We start from the raw sequence: 20,754 nt of genomic DNA on the forward strand, positions 1-20,754 counted from the left end.
AATTTTATTGAGTAACGTAAACTGTTTATTTATATTTTCGTTCTCGTTTTTCGATAAATCAACAGTGATTATTACGTGAAAAATGTCGGACATTGATGTGAGCAATAGAGACGTTGACATGGATAGGGTTGAACGCAATTACGCGGTTATGCGGTTAGAGTTAATCTTTGATTGTATAGATTTAGAGGGTTATGTCGCGGCCGACTTAAACCCAATAGTTGAAGACTTTCATCGTGCCCAAAAGGCTATAATGAAGAAAACAAAGGATGTAAATACGGAGTTCTCGGTTACTGTCGATTTTGAACAAAAAGTAAAGTCAATCTTGACAAGGTTAAGGAAAGCTGAGCCTGTCATTACAAGCAAACATGAAACTGTTGACAAACAAGATAGTAGTGATAATAATTCAGCGAAGTTACCTAAAATTGTTGTGAAACCATTTGATGGCTCCTTGCACAATTGGTTGTCATTTAAGGAACTCTTTGATTCCTTAATTCATAAAAGGAATATTTCGAACATTGAAAAGCTGCATTATCTTATGACATCGTGTCAAGGTAAGGCTTTAGATTTGATTAAGAATTACCCAATTTCGGACAACAGTTACATGGATGCTTACAATGCTTTAAACAATTTTTACAATAGAAAACGGCAAATTGCCTTTGGGTACTATGAAAAGATTTTACTTTGTGAACAGGTGAAGACCAAGTCTTCAACTGAATTAGAAAAAGTTCATCGTGTTTTTAGAGAAACATTACAAGTGTTAGAAAGATTCGACTTACCCGATAAAAACTTTATGTTATTTCATCTGTTGTGGGGAAAATTGGACAAGGCGACTCGGGAGGCCTTCCTCCTCGAGTTCAATTCCAATGAAATTCCAAAGTTTGAATTGCTACAAGAGTTTGTTGAAAAACAAGTCCGCGCTCTGGAAGTAACGGAGGTTAAGCCCGTAACAAGTGCCATTAAAGGTAAAGGCAAGGTAACACTAGTTGCCACACAACAAAATATATGTGTTTTCTGTACTGAACTGCATAACTTAGAAAATTGTAAAAAATTTAAAGTTTTAGACACTTCGGAGCGGTTCAAGGTGGTGAAAAACAAGGGCTTGTGTGTTTGTTGTTTCTCCAAAACTCATAAAGTTAAACAATGTCGATCGGATTGTCGGTGCAGTATATGCGGTTGTTCCCACAACACTCTATTACACTTTGAAACAAAGGAACCGGCTTCGCCAGAGGCTGAACCAGCACCTCAGCCAACGGTGAGCGGTTTAAATAGCAAAGTGACTTTGACGTCGGTCCAAAGTAATGGATTAGTTTTATTTGCTACTGCTCGGGTAGCTGTTCGGGATAGTTCAGGTAATTATCAAATAGCTCGTGCTCTTTTGGACGGTGCTAGTGGTGTCAATTTTATTTCCCATGACTGTGCTCGAAGATTAGGTTTACAGGTAGATGATACTAGCGAGCCAATTACTGGAATTGGACTATCTGAAGTTGCACCTAAGGGTATGTTATCATGCTCTGTTAAACCTATTGGATCAGAAATGGTTAATTTTGACTTCCAAGCGTCAGTGCTTCCAGTTATCTGTCCGGAGCAACCATACTATAGAGTCAATACATCGGAATGGCATCACATTCAAGGTCTACCTCTCGCTGACCCTGACTTTGCGAAGCCGGGCCCAATAGATTTACTCTTAAATGCAGAGATCTTTGCATCTTCCATTTTAAGTGGTAAGAAGGAGGGCCGGAAGGGGCAGTCAAAGGCTTTGGAGACTGTTTTCGGATGGGTTCTGATGGGTGACTGTTATGCCTCTCGTACACAATCTTTCACTAATTGTCGGAAAGATTGTTTTTTCGTGTCGAATGCTTCACAATCAAACTTGTCGCTGTCGTTGGATGATTCTCTTAAAAGGTTCTGGGAACTAGAAAATATTTGTGGTCCGAGTAAACCTATCTTGTCGAAAGAGGATCAACTATGTGAAGATAACTTCCGTGCAAATTATTGTCGCACGAGTGAAGGCCGGTTCGAGGTACCTCTACCTTTCGTCGATCCTTCGAACAAGCCTACCTTTTCGCACACTCGTGAAATTGCAATGCGGAGATTTTTTCGTTGGAACGCAAGCTTACAAAGCATGCGGATTTTCGTAAAGCTTATGCCTCCTTTATGGAAGAGTATGAGGTCAGTGGTCATATGGAGCAGGTTGCGCCGCCTGTCTCTAGTGTCGGGAATTTTAATTACATCCCACATCATGGTATTTTGCGCCCCGAATCTGTCAGTACACCTCTGAGAGCCGTTTTTGACGCAAGTTGTCGTGACAGCAATGGGATTTCGCTTAATGATACACTACTAGCTGGACCTAAGTTACAAACTAATATTTTTGATGTCCTTACTAGGTTTCGATGGCATAAAATAGTCTTTACGGGTGACATAAAGGCCATGTATCGTCAAATCCTCGTGCCAAACGAGGACGCTGAGTATCAGCGGATATTGTGGCGACCTTCGACTGACGGCCCAGTTAAAGACTATCGTTTGCGGACGGTAACTTATGGTGTGAAATCGGCTCCGTATCAAGCTTTGCGCACAATAGCACAGATAGCGGAGGAGACTGCTGACTCCTATCCTGAAGGGTCACAAGTGCTTGGGAGAGACATTTATGTTGATGATGTCGTGACAGGCGCTGACTCTATTGAGCAAGCTTTAAAAATTAGATCAGATTTATCTGAAATTTTGTCGTCGGGTGGGTTCCATTTGAGAAAATGGACCTCCAACCATAAAGGTTTTATCGTTGACCTTCCATCTTCTGAGTTGTATTCGAGTGATTTTAAACATTTTGATGAACTTTCGGATTTGTCCCTTAAAATATTGGGATTGTTATGGCGTCCACAAACAGATTCGTTCCAATTTGAGGTTGCAACACCACGTGATCAGAAATGTACTAAACGTACTATTTTATCGAATATAGCGCGCATATATGACCCGCTAGGATTCTTATGTCCTGTCACGTTTCACGCTAAATATTTAATGCAGGTCTTGTGGTCATCTGGGGTGCAATGGGACGATGATGTTCCAGAAGCAATCACATCAGAATGGATGAAATTTACCGATCAACTTCCGTCGTTGAAATCTGTCGTTATTCCCCGTCGCATCATCCATTCGTTTGTTTCATTACAATTGCATGGATTTTGTGATGCGTCGGAGCGTGGTTACGCTGCTGTCGTCTTCTGTCGTGTCGATGACACACAAGGCTCTACTTTTGTAGAGCTTTGCTGTGCCAAAAGTAAGGTTGCGCCTCTGCGTAAATTATCAATTCCTCGATTGGAACTGCAGGCTGCCGTGTTGTTGGCAGACCTGATGCAGTCAACACAAGAGGCATTAAAACCTCTCTATGTTGTTCAGGAAATATTTGCATGGTCAGACTCGACCGTAACGTTAGCTTGGATCAAGTCGTGCCCTTCACGCTGGAAAACATTTGTTGCAAATCGTGTGAGCCATATCCAGGATCTTGTTGCTCCTGATCGCTGGCGTCACGTCAGTACACACCACAATCCTGCTGATGCAGGATCCAGGGGGTTACTGCCTGAAGATTTGGTAGAGTGTGATATTTGGTGGAAGGGTCCGTCGTGGTTGGTAAAGGAAGAGAAGGATTGGCCTTGCTCACCTTTGCACGATCCAAGCAATGACTGTATTGTAGAGGAACAACGTATTTGTAGCTTACTCGTGACGGCCGATCCTAACTTAATTGATGAAGTCCTTAGCAGGTTCTCCTCGCTTTTCACATTAAAGCGTGTGTTAGCCTACTGTTTCCGTTTTTTACGGTCAGCTAAGGATGGAAAAGTTGTCGGATCTCTACAGTCAGCTGAAACCACTGCAGCTCTCATGTTTTTAGTAAAACATGTGCAGCTCACTTCTTTCAGTGTAGAGATCAATCAATTAAGGGAGGATCGTTTGAACGCATTGCCAAAGGGTTTGCGCAAGCTTTCATTATTCATTGACAGTCAGGGTATTGTCAGGGTGGGCGGTCGCTTGGCAAATTCTCCTATTAAATTTTCTGTCAAACATCCCATTTTATTGCCTCGCTCCCACCGACTCACTATTTTAATAATTGACGAATATCATAAAAGATTTTTACATCCAGGTGCCCAAACTTTACAAAATTTACTTGCGCAAACGTTTTGGATTTTGTCGCCAAAGCGAGCAATTCAGGCAGTGATTGGAGGCTGCGTGAAATGCTTTCGTGCCAATCCCTCTGCGGCATCTCCGCCGCTTATGGGAAATTTGCCTACTTTTCGCGTCTCGCAAATTAAACCTTTTTCGAGTGTCGCCATTGATTATGGAGGACCATTTGATATCGCTTTCGGTCGTGGCCGTGGTGCGAAAACGTACAAAGGTTACATCTGTGTTTTTGTATGTACTAGTACCAAAGCCATTCACATAGAGCTTGCTTCAGAGTTGTCGACAGAAGCTTTCCTCTGTGTTCTTAAACGGTTTGTCGCTCGTCGTGGTCGATGCAGTAACATTGTCTCTGACCAGGGTAGGAATTTTGTGGGCGCTAGTAACTATCTTGGTTCACTCATGAAAGGTGCTGCTGATGCCCAAGAAATTAAATTCTCGTTTAACCCTCCGGGTACGCCTCATTTTAACGGATTAGCTGAAGCCGGGATACGCTCGGTTAAGACTCACCTCGCACGGGTTGTAGGTAATCAAAGGTTAACCTTCGAGGAATTTTATACAATTCTGACTCAGATTGAGTCTATGCTCAACTCTCGTCCATTGACACCTCTTAGCTCGGATCCTAGTGATCTCTCAGCCTTAACTCCAGGCCATTTTTTAACTCTGGAACCGTTGTCGATTGTCCCAGAGGAAAATCTTGTAGATAAAAAAGTAAGTGTCTGTAATCGTTGGAAAATGATACAGAAAATGCATCAAGACTTCTGGCGTAGATGGCACGCTGAGTACGTCCATACTCTACAACAGAGGACTAAATGGAATAAAGTAAATACAAACATTGTCGTGGGTTCCTTGGTCTTGTTGATTAACGAACAGACAAGCCCTTTAAAATGGCCTCTTGGGCGCATCGTTGCTCTACATCCCGGAGTTGACGGTGTCTGTAGAGTGGTCACAATTCAAACTGCTACTGGTCAGTACAGAAGACCAGTTGTGAAGCTGTGTCCTTTACCACTTTCAAATTAACTTTCGTCGTTCTAGTATTATCACTTAGTTTAACATTATAGTTTTTAAGTAGTTTGTCGAACTCTAGCACTATTTGTAGAGTAAATATTGCATATTTAGGTGAGCGGTATGTTCAACTTTCGTATGAATATCGGTTTTTTAAAGAAACAACACTATTTTGTCTTTAGCTTCCGGTGTGTTTAGCCCGGCACTAATCATTTCCGGTAGCCATTACCTCACATTCTTTTCGCTCTCGATCTAACTTGCGAACGCGTCGCTGCATTAAAATTGCCATTTATTGCTAATTAAATAGTTAAAGTCACATTTTCCCAACAATTATCGTTAAATTAAGTTTAAACTCAGTGCTAGTCACATTATCAAAGTGGACAGGAAGAAAGCTCTGCTCCAAGAACAGTTCTGGGCTCGAGGAGACGGTAAGCCGGGCCCGCACGTGCGCCTTGCATACCAAGGCTGATGGTAAGCGAGCTGAAACCAACCCACTGGAACCTCATGCTAAAAGGTATGTGACATATGCACTGTTTTTTCCCCAGTAAGTGTTTGTTTAAATCTCTAAAATTTCGAGTTATCTTTGTCAATTTCGTCTTAAAGATATTTTATTAAATTACAGTCCGCTCAATTAGTTCATCATTAAACAGTTATCATGGATCCCAAGCCACAAAGGCATTCATGGTAATGAATTGGCTGATAAAGCTGCAAAAGAGGCAACTGTAACTGGTAGTAGGTGTTTCTATCAATGTTTTAGTAAGGACTTGGATGTGATTTCCTCGACAAAGCTGAACTCTGATTGGTCAGATCTTTGGATTACTAATAATAAATTACAGTTCTTTCAAATTCAGCAAAAAATTTACCCCAAACCTTGGTTCTTTAAATTTAAATTTAATAAGAAGGTAACGAGCTGCCTGATTCGCCTTAGACTGGGTCATGTCTGTTCTCCAGAATTCCTATACAAGATAAAGAAAAAGCTAGCCCAGAATGCCAATGTGGTTATGGCGTGGGCACAATCGAACATATATTTTTTGAATGCCCATCGAACCGTTTTTGCTTATACGATCTCTTACTTAAATTGAAAGTCCCTCTTCCTTGTAATATAAAATCTCTTTTAGCTAGCTCAGATCCCAAAGTATTAAAAATGATAGCACATTTTCTTGAAAAAAATAATATCAGTTTGTAAATATTGCGTATATACCTAGTTGTATATATTTATTATGTTCATAATATTATGTACCAAGTATGCAACTTATTACTTTTGATTCAAAATTTGGGGTTAAATTTTTAGGTGCACTCCTGAAATCACCCCTACTCACTTGACATTGGCAAAGTGCCCTGGCAGCAAAAGCCAATCCTAACAAAAAAAAAAAAAATACTATACCAGACGGGCAGACGTTTAAAATAGTTTTTTCAGTCGTTGCATTCCTTGGATCCTTGGTAAATAAAAATTTTCTGGAAAAGGAGAAACATTATTTACCTCTCATTACTTATATAATAATTTTATTCCGCCATGAAGTGTGAATGCAAGTCCACCACCTCCAATTAAGTGCAGAGCGTAATTAACGGCAAGACACGCCACTCAACTTCGAAAGTATAAAATAAAAGTCCTGTTGCACGCAAGCAAACAGTAAGTGGAATTTTTCTTTATTTGTTGCTCAGACACCTACATAACAGCTGAGGTTGAATAGTTGGTAGTTTGAATGCTATATTTATAATATATATTGATTATTTGCTGCAATGTCACAGTTTCGTTTTCTTTCAACCCCTTATTTGCCAAGAGTGGCACTGAAGCTTTAGTAGTTTCATGTGTTCTGCCTACCCCTTTTTGGGATACAGGCGTGATTGTATGTATGTATGTATATTGCTTATTTAAAAAATATCTTGTGAAGTTCGGATGTTTGCGCATGTTTACTAAATTTAATTTGGTTTACGAACTCTTTGAAGTTGTTTTAACACTTTCGCTACCAAGAACCCGACTGTCGGGTACACCGCTCGTAGAAGCGTAGCCGATTACATGGGTTTCCCCGTATGTAGCGAAAATGTCGTAGCGCCGCGTAGAGCCCGGTTTCGAAAGTGTTAAAAATAGCTACTTATAAAATGAAAAACCTTTTATTCTGAATTGTTCACATTTTATTTTTTATGTTATCAACCAGACGGTGTCAATAATTACAATAATACTTAAATGTAGGTACAGACAGGTATTAATGTATCCATTCAGAAAAGTATACACACTGTAGAAACTGTCAGTTACAATAATTACACTTAGTTTTCATACCAAATCCCTCCCATAGTCCCTCTAAGTTTCATCACAGATTATTCATGTACTTCTTCGTTTTGACTATTTCCAAGCAATAAGTAGATAGGGCGGAACATGGTCTTAAAATACAGAGTAAAAACTGCTACCATCCATACAATGTTCCAAAATACTATTTCCAGGCTAAATAAATACCAAATAGTCTCTCATGGGTTCTATTCAGACACGATAGAGCTCCAAAATAAGTTAAAAATAGGTTTTCTGTTTACAATCCATCTTATTTACAGCGATATGCTTTAATAAATTTTCCTAATATCTTACAGAACTGTATAAATAAAAACATAACTGTTACACATAATTGTAAATTAATTGTACAATAATTAACATATTGGGCATATTATTATAATAATAGCAAACATAACAATGTATTCACTATTGAAAGGAAATTAATAGAATAATCTCATAATAATAAATGATGAATTTATAATTTTAACATTTTAAAAATATAACAGTGTCAGTGATGTATTAGTCAAATAATATCAAGGGTAAAGTGTTGGAAGCCCCGAGCAGTGAACACTGCAGGGCGGGAGCTGCTCACAACCTATCTAGTCGCATACAATACCTATGAATTGCACTTGCTAATGTCCTTTTTATTTAAGTACAGCAATCTTGTGCTAAGGCTTCTTCCAACCCTGTGACTGATACCTCTGCACCAACTCCTCTTCGAGCCTACAGATTATTAATAATATACCAAGCATTATTATTGCACACACATTTAAGATAGGTATATGCTAAAGTCTGATCCTAGACTGTGGTAACTTTATTTCGTTATTTCAATTATTATATTATTTTAAAATTATATTATTCTAACTATTATCAACCTTCCACTTCAATCACTTCATTTACCTATCTATCTAGTCCAATATACACCATTCACCATGTATGTTTTATGAGTAGGTAGCACCAATTTTTTACAAATTACTACAACTATTTACACTATATACACATTGTTCATTAGAGTAAACACAGACAACCACTAAAACTTACTATCAATTTGTTGGCTGCCTACACTTTAATTTAAAGAAATTATTTGTTCTTAAATGAGATACAGCTTTTGTTAAGATTAAAATAATCAGTCGAAGTATTAAGATCTCGTTTCGCCGTTCGGTCCTGTAACCAGACGTGATCGGCTTAAGTTCTTTAGACAAAACCACGCAAATGTCTTGCACCTTGCGTTATGAGCGTTCTTGGCGCGCCCGCCGTGTGAGTGACTGCCGAATAGCGAACTTTGCTTCCTGCTTATTTATCTTACGGCTCAGCCACGACATTGGTCTAAGCGCGACAGCGGCGAGCGGCGGCCATACATTGAAGCGAGACACAGCGATGGGACTTTTCATTCGCACGTATGGCTGCCGCTCGCCGCTGCCGCGCTTAGACCATTGTCGTGGCTAGGCCGTTATAGTGCTGGTTTTCCCCGCGTAATAAGTCTCATTTTTTCTCCTTGTGAGACGCTTCCGCTACGCGTATCATTACCAGAACCTAGCCTTTTGAACTCGTCTTTTCTACATATCATAGATCTATGCTCATGTTACACACTTGCACTTCTGCGAGCATTGATGGTGTCAGCTAACCAGGACAGTCTCGACCTTGAGCAGCTGTCGCAGCTTGTCGGTGACCCGGATGAGGGCCACCTTGCTGGCCCGCACGTTGACCTTCTCGCCCGCGCAAAGCAGCTGGTGGCACTGTGCCCGTTCGAGGAACTCCTGGGTTCTGATCTCGCGAAGCAGTTCCTTTGGCGATCCTGAGCCGCAGTGGATCTGCTTCAGCAGGCTGTCTTTTGATTTTATCTGTAAATAAGAAGTTACAAATAAGCATTTGATAACAAAGCATTTACAAATTATGTATAGCTTATTACCTATACATAGTTTGATTTTATTTATCATATATATTGTGTACAACGGTACATAATAAGATACCAAAATTCTTTGCCCTGTCTTTACAAAACTCGATCACGTGTCATTGGTAACTTTGGCGCTTGGATTTTAAGAACTCTTATTAAATATGCAGATACTGCAGATACACCGCAGCACAAAATACTGTTATGATTTTACAATTAATGTATTGTCATAGTTTTGCAAGTCTGACAAGCTTGGGTATTATGACAACCAATGATACACACCTGTAATAAGTTGGTGATGTCCTGCAGCAGGCACCACAGCCCGTCCGACTGCTGGCCGGGCGCGGGCCGCAGACTGTAGAACGGGGGTAGCGGCGCCTCCGTGCATTGTATCTCGATGGTGGCGTCCGGGGGCGGCGGAGGCGACGAAGGCGGCGGGGAGGCAAGCGCGTCACATCCGAGTTCTTCCTTGTCTGTAATAAATAATAATAATGGATATCAATCAATGCTCAATGCTAGCTCAGGGGTCGTCAATATTTTGTGACTCTTTGCAGGTACAACGTGGCTTACGTGGCTCTCTATGAACTAATAATTGTGAGTTCATAAACTCCTCTATTTCAACCGCAGTCGTTTTGCTTTCTCGTTCGTTTGTGATGATTGATTAGGTGTTACGCAGCACATCCACGATTTGCAGTCTCAAAAGCTTGGCTGCTGGTCCCCCCGCAGAGCTAGGTGCTGATTAATGTCCTGATAACTAACCTATAATAGCCGTCGGGGGCGGAAACACCCACGGCTCCGTGGCCGTGCCCTGCACGTCCGCGATATGCAGTCGCAGGAGCTTGGCCGCCGGTCCCTCCGCGAGCTCTTCAGGTGTTTGCCCAGCATAAGTGCCGAGCAAGGGGTCCGCTCCGTAAGAAAGTAGTAGGCGGATTACTTCTATGCGGCTGTTCTCGCATGCCTCGTGTAAAGGTCTGGAAATAAAAATATTAACTTAAAATATATTCTGATGATATAAAAAACATTAATTGTTAAACTGCCGCGGATCCAAGATAGACATCCGTTATAGATCCACTACGTCCGTGGCATCAGTGAGAAAAATAATCGTATACCTAACTTACCTTATACCTCCCTGCGCAGCAGCGGAGACGTTAGCCCCGTATTGCAACAGCAGCCTGGCGATCCGTACATGACCCTTCGCCGCAGCCACATGTAAAGGCGTGAAGCCCGCGTTGTCTTTAGCGGTCGGCTCCGCCCCAAGCTTCTCGAGACAGTACGCCACGCAGTCCTGAAATAAAAAGATAAAGATTAATTGATTGAACATTTCATTTTTTTAATGGAGTTGGATTTAGGTTCTTTATGATTTAACATATTAAGTTTATTAAACTGTTTCTTGAATTTACGTTTACTCTTTTTTTAATCAATTCTAGGGTAAGCTAATAAAATCACTTTCTCTAATATCAATCTAAAATCTTTGATAGTTACCTAAATACCTAGTCCATAATTAATAAAATATATCTTATAACAGAAACTTACCGTATATCCCAATCTGGCTGCGCGGTGAAGATGTGATTCTCCGATGCTCTTGTTAATGAACCAGCCTTTAATCTCTTTCTGGATGTCGTGGACTGACTCAGGACTAGGCTTCGCCGCTGGCCGGCGCGCTTGTTTGATCGTATCGTCTCTTCGAATGATTTTCTTCTTTTTGCGGATGTAATCAAACCCAGAACTGAACTTTCTCCTTCCAAACAAACGTTTCAACCGCCGTTTACTACTTCCTTCTGTTGTGCCCGGAGAAGTGGCCTCTTCTTTTGAGGTATCCTTTTCATCTTTTTCGTCTGGAGATGGACTTTTTTCTTTTTTGATCTTTGGAGTAGAAATATCTTTGACCCTCTTATTTGCTAAAGATTTAATCAAATTGTTTCTTTTCTTCAAGCGCATGAGGCGCCCTTTAGCGTCGTTTCTTTTCAGTGACTTTGTACTCCTAAGTCCATCTCGTATGGAACTAGATCTGCGGTTCATTTTGTCCTTCATGATCTTCTTAGGCTTCATCTTAGCCTTAGTTTCAGGTTCTTTCTTAATTTCAACTGGTTTTTCCATTTCAATTTCATCGTCTTCCTCGTCTCTACAGGAAGACGGTGGCGCCGATGCTGGCCTTTCGTCTCCAAACACTTCTTTGATCGTTGCTCGTTGCTTAATAACTCTACTTTCTGTTCTTGTTCTAGACTTTAATACAACAGGAGCGAATTCTTCTGTAGCACCCATAAGACCATCTGTGTTATTAATAAAAGCATTTCTAAATTGTGATACAGTTTCTTTCCTAAATGCACCCAAATAATATATGTCTTCCATCAATTTCTCTTTCTTAGCACTCAATATTCCTCTTGTACCGCTTTTCATGAGACCTAAGCTAGGTGTCGGTAGTAATTCAGTGGGGTTGGTACTTTTCGGAATGATTTTAGGTGTATTATTAAGTTTATCTTCTTTATCTTTCGATTTTTTCTTGTCATCTTTTCTGCCATACTTTTCCATGAGAACGTCTACTATAGAACTTCCCTTCTTCTTTATTTTCGTTGAGAACCCAGTAGATGTGGAAGCTTCAGAATCAGAATGCAGTCTATTGTTGTGAACAACTGAGCAACTAGAATTAGAATCGAGATCACTGTCTAGGGTTGATTTATCAGGACGTCTGGCGTACAAATCATCTGTTGCTGCAGAGGGGGCTGAAGACGGAGCTGGGGAAAGCGGAGCTGGGTCTAAGTCAGGCAAGGAGGTAGATCCCCTTGAAAATAACGTATTCGTGCCTTTAACAAAAGGTCCACCCGAGCGTCCTCGAGGTATAGCAATAAGTCTGCTTGGCATGCGAAGTGAGCGCTTGTATCTATACAACTCTTCTTCCCATCCGGGATGAAAATCGGAGCCATCTCCAAAACCTGCCTTTCGAGCTGGAGTAGAACTAGCGCTGCTGCTCACATTATTATCTTGTTTTTTGGTGGGAGACGATTTCAGTGGAGTCTTATTGTTAACAGGCGTGGTTTTCGAATCTTCTGTCTTAATAGTTTTACGTACTCTCAGCCTACTAGCGACGGTTAGGTCTTCATCGTCACTTTCAGAGCTTGTATCATCTTTACTTTTATCATTTTTGGTGTTATCTGTAGATAACGATTTCCCTTTTAATCTTGAATTTTTCCGAACTAATTTTCCTTTAGTCGGCTTTTCTTCTTTATCGTTTACGGTTGTGTCAGTGTTCTTTTTTGTAAATTTACTAACATCTACATCACAGCATTCTAATTTAACATATACTGACATATCTTTAAGCATAGCATATTTAAGGCGCTCATTACGTTCTTTTTCTTTTATTATCTTGCTTTTAATTAGTGGTTCGTCATCGTCAGTAGACTCAGATTCTTCTTTTATGACGGTTTTTATTGGTTCTTTTTGTTTTGTTACGTTCTTCATAGGTGTAGTGCTTGTAGATGTCGACGATTCACTTTTATCTGACATTGATTTACGCTTTAAGGGCGACCTTGTCAGTTTATCACCATCTTTATGTTTTTTGTTGTTCTTAGTTTTATCACTCTTATTAATATCTTTTATAACTGACGATTTTGATAAATTATCCTTTCTTGAATTTTGTTTTTCGATTGGTTCTTTTAAACTACTAGGTTTTTGGACTCCGTTACTATCTTCACTCTCCTGTTTGTTTACAATAGATTCTCGAATAGCTGGCACTTTGTTTGTGTCTACTTTGTTTTGGGATAGAGGTTTGGGTGTAGATGTACTATGGATAGGGTGTGTTAGATCATTTGTAGTATCAGCTATTATTTGGTTTTCCATTTCATCCGCGTCTATGGGCTCTTGTTTAATTATAATATTGGGAGTGGGTTCGCTAGTAGTTATTTCAGGTGTAGTATTTGCAGTTGTGGGTTTCTCCCCGATAGCTGGAGTTTCTTGTTCCATCGTTTCAGTGCGTTTCCTACGCGGCTTCTTTTTGTGACACCCTGTTTTCAATTGTTCCATAAAGTTATCACAAGCGCTTGCCCAGTCTAAATCTTCTGGGATATTACTTTCAGAAATAGAGTCGGTGTCTAAAAATTTTTCAGTTTTAATTGATATCACTGCATCTTTTTCTATCTCCTCTATATTCATCGGCTCGGATTTTATATCTGGTATTAACGATGTGATTGGGTTTTCACTCTTTATAACAGATTCCAGCCTGAGATCTTCTCGTATTTGATTGAAAAGATGTTGTTTTTGTGATTTTGGAGTGGGCTTTAGATTTTCATGATTTCCTATTGGTACACCAAGTTTTAATTCCGGTTTCATAAGACCATCTTGAGATGGAGGCATAACTTTTAATTCTGCCTTCGTTCTTATCCTTGAAGCTACATCATTTTCTGGAGATTTACTCATTGGGTCTAAAATATTTGGATCCACTTTTTGATATTCCGATTCTTTTAACATAGAGTCTACGGCTTTAGGCATTTGTATTTGATGTCCCATAGGTGTATTTATTTTGTTAGGGTTAGGTTTGCCTAAAGTAACATTTTTGCCTACCATGTCTATATCGTTTTCTTTTGTTAAATCTGTTATTTCAACCTCAGAGTCATCAACATCGTCTATGACTATAAGTTCTGGTATTGGTCTCGGTCTTGTGACTTCCGGATGTTTCGTTTCCAGACTATTTCTTAAAATACTTAAAACTCTCTTGTCCGCTGGTACGCCGCTATGAGGATCTAATGGATGGACGTGCATATCTCTATGGTTCGGAATTTTTTGTATAACCTGGCGGCTTGACGTATTTCTGTCTGGAGCATACTGTGGATGATAGTCTCTTACATCTCTGCTGAGAATCTCAGGTGGATAGGGATACCTGTGGCTTACATGACGTTGTTCATGATAAACACTTGACGTGACTGGTCGTTTGTGATCACCCGGATAAGCCTCGTAACGTTTATGAGCACTGTAACTATAGACAGGTTGGCTAGCTAGCTCATGTTGTTCCCGCGCCGAGCGACTAGACCTGTCTGATATCCGACTGTCGGCCGTCCAAGTCTCATACCTAACAATCTTCTCCGGAATGTTGCTAACAATGGGTCCAGCTGGCCGCTTCCTTTCCTCAATAACAAAGTGCCGGTCATCACGGATTCTACTCTCAAGATGACGTTCTTCAGGAATTGTTGTGGTGAGATCTATGCGAGGTATTGCGTATTCAGGTCGAGCAGCCATCGGAATACTATATTTAGTGCGATCGTGATACCTATTGTGACGGGGATCTGGCGGATAAGCTTCTACGATGGGCCGAGGTGCTTCGTGTGCACCATTGTACCGTACCGGTGGATGACCAGGAGCTACGGCGGGGCTGTGGTTGTTGTTAGTTTCTCTGTATTGAGTAAAGTCAGGCGCAAAGTCGACTTTGTGCGACGCACCAAAAGGTGGCACGTGTTGGGGAGGAACATGTCTACTATTAGACAATTGCCGCGGCTGCAAAGGCAAGTTCTTATTCTCAAGCGACGCTGAGTCGATGGTATCCTCAACGGTAGTGGAAGAATCTGCTGAATTCTTTACAGTTTTTACGGATAAATCTAAAGGAGACTCTTTTTTCTGTTTTGTTTGATTCATTTGGTTGACTAGCGACGTCACTGATACAGTCATACGCGCCTGTTGGTTCGTGAATCCAGGCTTTGTTGCTGGTCGAGTACTTGATTGGACATGATTCGACGTCGGATATTCATATGAAGGTTTAGGTGCCGCTGAATGTCGGTGACCAGTTCTTGTCTGTTGGTGATTTTGAGCTACGGGCACCGGCACCGCCGGTTGATACCGCACTGAAGAAGTTGATGGAGTCTGGTACAGGTAACTACTTCTTGAGTCAACCGTTCGGTTGCTGCTAGGATAATCTACAGGCCGTTGTGTTGGTAGACGCGCCGAGTCATGAAGGTGCGGTGCTGGCGGCCTCGGGGCGTAGTGCGCACTCATAGCATCCATTGGGGGAGGCTTATATTGAACTTGATAATGTTCTTTAAACACTTCTGCTCGCTGACTCGGCACGGTTTGTGCTGAGGTCTGTGTTTGTCGATACCCAGGATAAGATTGTTGGGGATCGTATTTTCTTGGAGGAATAGCATGCTGCCGCTCGTAATGCGTTGGCGTTCGAGCAAAATGTGAAGACTCATGACGCGACAGCGTTGCGTAAACTTGTGGCGACCGTCTGTCACCGGTTGCCAGCGTTTGCGGGTGGTGTATGGGCGGTACCCGGTCGTTGTGAGGATGCGGTGCCGGGGGCTGCGCGGCCGGCAGCGTGTAGCGCGTAGCCGGTGGACTATGCGTGGCAGTCTCCCGCAGCCGTGTAGCCGCATGTTGCGGCACCGCATTGGACAACCTCGCATAGGTTTGCTGAGGACTGCTATGACGCGGCGGCGCAGATGGTTGAGGCGACGCTACCAACGGCCCGTGGGAACCTCTACTAGGATCTGTCATGTTTGAATCATAGTGGTACCGTGCGTAACCTTCAGGTGGACGAGACGCCGTATAATGATCCGGTGGGCGGCCGGGGGCTAAATGTTCTACGGGTCGTGCCGTCGGTGTCTGGACGCGGTGTAAAGGCGAACGATACTGCCCCGTGCTGGGCTCGGGATGTGGCTCGGGCGTCGACTGAGGCTGCAGCGGGGCGGCCGATGGAGGCCGCGCGGGAGACGGACACGGCGCCGCCGGTGCAGGCGCGGGAGACGGCAGGGTGCGCTGCGGCGGCTTACGAATAATGTGTGTCGGAGGTGAGAGCGCGTCCATCGGCTCCTCTTCGTCCTCTGGCTCCGGCAGCTCGCGCCTCTTCTCAGCCGCCTCCCTCATCACTGTGGCCTTATGTATTATGTGGGGCTCCGGCTCCAGGGGCTCAGAAGGTGGCCGCGGTGGTGCCGCGGTGGCGACAGGCGCAGGTGTAGAAGGCGGTGCGGCCGCGGCGGACGGCGGGCGCGAGGTCGGTGCGGGGGCGCCGGACTGGGCCGGAGCGCCCTCCTCGTGAGGCGGCGCGCCCGCGGGCCACACGGGTTGTCCGCTGCCTTCCGCCTGTGCTTGCTTAGGGAGACCCATGAAGTACTGGCGAGTCCCTTCCAGTACATTATTGATGTCCATACTCCGGCTGGATCACCACCTGAAACGAAACAGCAACTTTTAATAAACAACAAAAAATGTTTTAAAAGTAGATTGAAAACATCCATAAAAGGGAAGTGATTGTAAATGGCGAGGAAATCATTAATCATTTAGTCGTGAATGTCGAAGACAAGTTGTGGACGGTGCGATGGGGTCGTTACCCGCAGGCTGCCCTTGAGCGTACTTCGCCCTCACGCGTATATAATTATCGTGTATATATATGTATGATACGCACACTTGTATCGCACAGAAACTTCCGTATGACTCGATACAGTTGTGAAAAAGTTTACTGACCTCCAAATGTTAGTGTTAATAAATTACAGAGTCTTTTTTGATACGTGGCTATAATTTATTTTTGCGGTCGCAGAGTTTCAACGTTTAGTACCTATTTCACGGAACAGGAAAAAAGTTCCGTTTTGATAACAAAAATGTCTACAGGTAGTACAGGTTCTCTGGGGGAAAGAACCATGTCATTGTTTTGAACTGTGACCTAGTTAATAAGTAGGATAATGTTGTTGTAGTAGGTACCTTTGCTAGTTCTATTAACGAGTTACTAACAATACGTTTATGTTTGTTTTGTAGTGAGGCTACTATTTTTTATAGTTTGTGCTGTCAGCTTAGACCGTTCAAAAATATGTGTTTCGTTTATCTTGGCAATATACATACACCGTGTTTTATTGTTTTCCGTTAAATTCGACACGTCGGCGTCGTTAGGTCGTCGTCGTCGTTTCCTTATCAGGAACCACCCTGTATATCATTTTTAGTTAAATTCGCAAAAAAAAATTTTCATCAATTTCATACATAATAAATGAATTTATTAGTGTGAGAGACCCTTAAGAATAACATTCAAGTTAATGTCAAGTGATTGACGGCACATGTCAAAACAAATAACATTAGGAATTGGTAAAGTGTTCAGTAATTATCTTTATTTTTTTAATAACTCGATAACCGCAAGAGTTAAGACGCTAGTTTCTTATAGACATTAATTGTATTTTTATGTAAAGAATCTTCCCTTAAAGTTAACGGAATTCAATAAAAACAGGGTGTATACAGTTTATTCCTTTCAACAAAGAAAACCTACACGCTTTGCCGTAACCCACCCGCGTTCTGCAAGCGGGCGGAACCGCCGCGTTGTCATGGAGCCGCGTTGTGCTGAACGAATCGATAGGGCACCGGAACGGCTCCCGCCCCGGACAACAAAGGCTTAACTTATCATTTGCATGTTTCTGATGACTTATACAGATCCGAGTGTAGTTAAAGCAAACTACTTCTACATTAACCCCATTAATCCTAAAAAATTAAAGATTTTATAGCAAAGTTCTACTTAATTCCGCTAACTCCCTCACGAGAGATTTTTGTTTACTTGAATCAAAAGTCCTTTTAAATCGATTTCGTTGAAAGTCACTTATTAGGTAAATGCTAAAATGGGTAATGCTGAAATGGTGCAATAAAGAATATTTACTTACTTAGGCACAGAGAATTTGTTCACTAATTAGTGATTATCCTAATAATTCGTTTAAATGAATAACTCAATTAAATAACGAGATTAACGAGTTTTGAACTTGTTTTTTTCCGGTTGTTGGAACTCGTCGAAGTTTCGCTTAATTTTGCGTTACTTCCAGTTGCTATAAAAACAAGAAGACGAGAAACAAGAGAGAATTATAAAGGCTTTATTATAGTATTTTATGCAACAGACGTTTAAAGGAGGTCAAAAAAGACGAGTGGCGAAGCCGAAAATTGTTATTAAGACGCCACGAGTATTTTTTGATTCAGTTAAACACCGTTTTGCATACAATACTTTTTCTACGACCATGCACTTAGTTTTTAATAGTTTTCTTGAATAACTTTCGTCTAATTCACATTGTTTCCTGTATTTTGACCCCTTCCCGCGCACGCGCGCATTATCGTTATAACACTTATAACAAAGCGTTGCTGTGGTTACAGAGCCAAACAATGCGTTTTCAGTTTTTTCGATACTGCGCGCATGCGCGGAAAGCCGGAGAATGCTGGCTTTGAGGAATAGACTTTTATATAGAAGAATAGGGTTTTAAAGATCCACCCTGAACGACCCTGTAAATGACGAATAACAGTTCGAGAGTAGAAAAAATATTTACCATATACGCATAGTGTATTGTGGTACATTCGATCTAAAAAGTAAGAGAATCTTGTACTGGCTATTAATTCTTTGTTACTAGAATAATTAATTAAAAGAAAGCTTCACATTCTCATCATTGTTCGTATTTGCTCCGATCAATAACAACATCAACACGTCTCGCACGCGAACACCAGACGGTTGCATGTATGCAAGATGCAATTATGCATGCACTTGCACGGCTTCCGTTATGAGGCTTAACCATTGGAAAACATACTTTTACCAAGCACTTAACCACTCCACAGGAGTAAAAACTGTTATTAATAGCTACGAGATATGTATAAATAAGAGTAGTTAACGGAAAACTACGGGAAATCCAAGGCAAAAGGTTAATGATATTAGCAGTCTGTGAATTTACTTTGCGTATTTGCTCGTACAAACGGTCAACCGTAGCTTGGGTACTCTTTCATCCATCCTATCGACAATAATTCAAAATATAATTCTATTAAGTTGTCAGCATAACGGCATTCGTCTGGTTTGTTTGCCTAGACGGTGAACCCGTCCGCAAAGTCTTTGTCGTTCGGCAATCGACTTAGAAGTCTAGACAGGTCGTATAAGGTGAACTGAATAATTTACACTGTCACATTATTTGAAAGACAAATCCAAAAGAGGCTAAAAGTTCAAAAACCTGTCAGTTGAACCTGACTTTGGAGAAAAACTTCTGCGAGTGAAAATGAGGTAACCCCAGTGATTCAGTAAGCTGCCTATTTGCATAATATGTACTTCTAAATATTGTACTCGTATTTACTATGTTCTATACTCTATTCAAGGTCCGTGTGATATCTACTATAAGGTGTTAGGACATACGTGTAACAGATGAATACATGCCATATAGTGCAAAAAATAACATACATACATACATACTATCACACCTGTATCCCATGAAGGGGTAAGCAGAGCACATGAAACTACTCAAGTTTCAGTGCCACTCTTGGCAAAAAGGGGTTGAAAGAAATCGAAAATGTGACATTGCAGTGACAGGTTGCCAGCCTCTCGCCTACGTCACTATTTAACCCATATCCCACAGTCGCCTTCTACGACACCCACGGGAAGAAAGGGGGTGGTGAAATTCTTAAGGCTGCTTTCAAAAAAAACGTCAAAAGAATGTAAAATTTATAGTTTTAGTCGGTGAAATACTACACTTTCCGTTATCCAATAGATTTATTTAATTCAAGTTCCAGTTAGAGCATCTTATTATCTTGATTTTTATAAGACTGGATTTTTGAAAACTAACTCACTAAATTAATTATGAATTTTTCTCTAATGCACGTTTAGAAAAACGCACGTATAGAGCTCAATCAGTCGATCTTATTTGTAAAATTTAGACAATTTTGAATATTAAAACGGGTAAATTTATAATTCGTATATCCTGTACCACAATCATTTCAGACTAGATTTTTATTTTAAGTTTTTGAAAAAGAGTAAACTAGCCTAAGGCGAATTCAATTTTTTTCAGAAATTACCTAAAATTAAGTGACAATTTCTTTGAAAATCTACATCACATCGAAGTAAGTTTTGTACTAAATTAATCTGCAACGTTTACTTAAATTGCTGTTATGCCTTAGTGATTATAAATTGCTATTATTGATTTTTGCCAATTTTTTTAAAACGAGCCTTCACCGGTACAATTATTACCACTTTTGGACATTTTCTCATATTTTGTTAGACCAAGTAGAAAAAGTCCTATAATGTGATATATATTTATAAACTACTCGCAAAGCCCTTTAATTTGATACCACACACGGTATGATCGAGCGCTCGGTTGCGATTTCACTATTTTTAACACGAAAGCCCTCTTAACCCGTCACCACACGGGGGCAAAAAATAAATGTGCGATAATTACGATGTTGCTTACGGAATAATATTAAACACTAAAAATAAGCTTTCATTAATACGTGTACCTATCGGAAAAGTCGGTCAAGCGGGAAGCGAGAAGGAAACAGGTTTAAATTTAGATGTCCAGTCACTTTGCATTCAGTTATACGTCAGTCTTATAAATATTTACTTATGGAGAGCTCATGTATACAATATACACGCATCGCGCAGATAACATTGTTTCGTTTGCTTACTGTACTTTCTGCAGGGGATATTCTAAACACGTTCTATCTGAATTGAAATATTGAATTCACAAATTTA

At 41.0% G+C, this 20,754-nt stretch overlaps 1 protein-coding gene across 3 annotated transcripts in view; it reads right to left on the reverse strand.

The window, feature by feature from the left end:
• Positions 1-7,276: 7,276 nt before the first annotated feature.
• The window catches only part of LOC125242625, a 65,246-nt gene continuing 51,768 nt past the window's right edge, over positions 7,277-20,754 (reverse strand). For all 3 annotated transcript variants that reach the window (XM_048151434.1, XM_048151435.1, XM_048151436.1), the window contains 5 exons: positions 10,854-16,467; positions 10,439-10,605; positions 10,080-10,291; positions 9,603-9,793; positions 7,277-9,270 (listed from right to left, as the gene is read on the reverse strand). In XM_048151434.1, coding sequence (XP_048007391.1) covers positions 9,046-9,270; positions 9,603-9,793; positions 10,080-10,291; positions 10,439-10,605; positions 10,854-16,448 — 6,390 coding nt within the window. In that variant the 5' untranslated portion in view covers positions 16,449-16,467 and the 3' untranslated portion in view covers positions 7,277-9,045. The remainder of the gene's footprint in view (positions 9,271-9,602; positions 9,794-10,079; positions 10,292-10,438; positions 10,606-10,853; positions 16,468-20,754) is intronic.

Source organism: Leguminivora glycinivorella, chromosome 3 (assembly GCF_023078275.1).
Source record: "Leguminivora glycinivorella isolate SPB_JAAS2020 chromosome 3, LegGlyc_1.1, whole genome shotgun sequence".
In the NCBI taxonomy this organism is placed as follows: domain Eukaryota; kingdom Metazoa; phylum Arthropoda; class Insecta; order Lepidoptera; family Tortricidae; genus Leguminivora; species Leguminivora glycinivorella.